Source organism: Myotis brandtii, unplaced genomic scaffold, assembly GCF_000412655.1.
Source record: "Myotis brandtii unplaced genomic scaffold, ASM41265v1 scaffold165, whole genome shotgun sequence".
Classification (NCBI taxonomy): domain Eukaryota; kingdom Metazoa; phylum Chordata; class Mammalia; order Chiroptera; family Vespertilionidae; genus Myotis; species Myotis brandtii.
In genome coordinates, this window is record NW_005356042.1 from 5,370,869 (window position 1) to 5,371,350 (window position 482).

At 67.4% G+C, this 482-nt stretch overlaps 1 protein-coding gene across 1 annotated transcript in view; it reads left to right on the forward strand.

Moving 5' to 3' along the window:
* LOC106725472 (zinc finger CCHC domain-containing protein 2-like) overlaps positions 1 to 482 on the forward strand; it is a gene marked incomplete at its 5' end in the record, with an annotated part of 927 nt that continues 445 nt past the window's right edge. The window contains one exon of the mRNA XM_014536790.1: positions 1 to 478. Within this exon, the coding sequence (XP_014392276.1) occupies positions 1 to 478 (478 nt within the window). The remainder of the gene's footprint in view (positions 479 to 482) is intronic.

Sequence of the window (482 nt, forward strand, 5' to 3'; positions counted from 1 at the left end):
TGGTTCTCGGAGCTGCCGTCGCCGCAGCGCGTGGAGTTCCTGTGCGGCCTGCTGGACCTGTGCATCCCGCTCGAGTTGCGCTTCCTAGGCTCCTGCCTCGAGGACCTGGCGCGCAAGGACTACCACTCGCTGCGCGACTCCGAGATCAAGGCCAACAACCCCGCCGACCTGGGCAGCCTCACCAACCTGACCGACGAGGTGGTGCGCAGCAAGCTGCTGGTGTCGCTGGCGCTCCTGGGCTCGGAGCAGCGCGAGGCGGCTGGCGTGCTCTACCGCACGCTCACGCACATCGACTCCATCATCCACAACTACGGGCTGCAGCTCAACGAGGGCCGTACGGGCGATGAGTTCCTGCTGCTCTTCACCATGGCCTCCAACCACCCGGCCTTCAGCTTTCACCAGAAGCAGGTGCTGCGCCAGGAGCTCACGCAGATTCAGAGCAGCCTGAGCGGCGGCGGCGGCGGGGGGGGCCACGGGGGCAA